Here is a 1455-nt window from a genome sequence, read left to right as displayed (position 1 = left end):
ACCTACCCGGGCAGGGAGGGGTGAGGCTGGTCGTGGGTACGGGGTGGGGGGTACCTGCTGGGATTCAGAGGGCTCGAACACATGAAAGCCCCCTTGGGGAAGGAGGTAACGCTCCCACCACCCAGGGCTGTGAGTGGGTGCAGAGGAGGAGGAGAAGGGTTATGGCCAGGGAGGGCGATGCATGGGGCCGGGGAGGCAGGGCTGAGGGGACGTGGCTGGTGGGGCTGTGCCAGCAGGAGAGCCCGGGGCTGAGCTGGTGCTGTGGGGAGCAGGCAGGAGAGCTCATCTGAGGGACAAGGGCTGCGGTGGCGGGGCTGCCCTGCACCTTCATCCCCCTTCCAGTCAATGTCTGCCTGGTCCTTTGCTCCATCATCACCTGGACAAGCAGAGCAGGGAGAGCTGGTGGCCCCAGCGACTGAGCCATGAGATGGTCACACAGCTCCTTGCAGGAGGTGCCCTTTCCCTGGAGGAAGCTGTAAGACTCCCTGGCTCCTCCAGCTGTGCCCACGAGAAGATTGGTGGCCGTAGCCCCATGGGTGTCATCAGGGCAGGCAGCTCATTTCCCCAAGCAGATAAACTTTGCAGGGGACTGCTGCAAGTCACTTTTGGTTTGCACCAGCTTTTTTGTCCCTGCTGGTGCTGCCTTAACCCTCTGGATCACCTCTGTGTTTCTTGCAGCCTGTCTTCCCACTAGAGTGACCCCTCTAAGCAGTACTCTGCCCAGCTTCTTGACCCAAGCCTGAGCCCTCTGTGGTGGCTTCTGATCTAATGGTGTCCCACTGGGAATACCAAGCAGGGAGAAGGGATCCCAGCCCTTCTCAGTGCCTGGATTTGCCTGGCATGGGCAGCAGCAGCAGGGGCTGCTCTGGGGAGAGCTTAAGCAGAGCATCTTCCCTGCAGGTAGTGAAGATGTCTGGCAGCGACCCTGAGCGCCCCCAGTTCCTCTTTGTGAAGGTGCTGGCGAGCTGGGGGCGGCTGGAGGCGGTGACCCAGCAGATGGGCTACCACCCGCAGTACCTGGACAGCTTCCTCAAGATGCAGCACTACCTGATGCACATGGACGGCCCGCTGCCCTTCGACTGCCGACACTACATCGCCATCATGGTGAGCCCTGCTGGGGGGGATGGGGGCTCTCTCTCTGTCAGACAGCCTGTGCTGCAGGCTGCTTTACAGAGGCCAAAATAATGATGTTCAGGAGGTTGGGCGAGAGGTGGGTGCAGGGCCCAGGATGTCCTGCCAGCACGGGGGTGCTGATGTGCTGCTCTCACAGGCAGCTGCCCGGCACCAGTGCCGGTACCTGGTGAACCTGCACGTGCTGCAGTTCCTGCGGGCGGGGGGCGATCCCCAGTGGCTACGTGGCCTCGACTTCATTCCCCCCAAACTCCGCAACCTCAACGAGATCAACAAGATCCTGGCGCACCGGCCGTGGCTCATCACCAAGGAGACCATTGAGGG

At 61.7% G+C, this 1455-nt stretch overlaps 1 protein-coding gene across 1 annotated transcript in view; it reads left to right on the top strand.

Moving 5' to 3' along the window:
- Positions 1-81: 81 nt before the first annotated feature.
- LOC104388319 (sestrin-3-like) overlaps positions 82-1455 on the top strand; it is a 4125-nt gene continuing 2751 nt past the window's right edge. Inside the window, exons 1-3 of the mRNA XM_009997180.1 lie at positions 82-105; positions 901-1104; positions 1271-1455. Coding sequence (XP_009995482.1) covers positions 82-105; positions 901-1104; positions 1271-1455 — 413 coding nt within the window. The remainder of the gene's footprint in view (positions 106-900; positions 1105-1270) is intronic.

Source organism: Chaetura pelagica, unplaced genomic scaffold (genome assembly GCF_000747805.2).
Source record: "Chaetura pelagica isolate M959 unplaced genomic scaffold, ChaPel_1.0 scaffold344, whole genome shotgun sequence".
Classification (NCBI taxonomy): domain Eukaryota; kingdom Metazoa; phylum Chordata; class Aves; order Apodiformes; family Apodidae; genus Chaetura; species Chaetura pelagica.
Note: the sequence above shows the minus strand (reverse complement) of the source record. Positions and strands in the feature narration are given on the sequence as shown.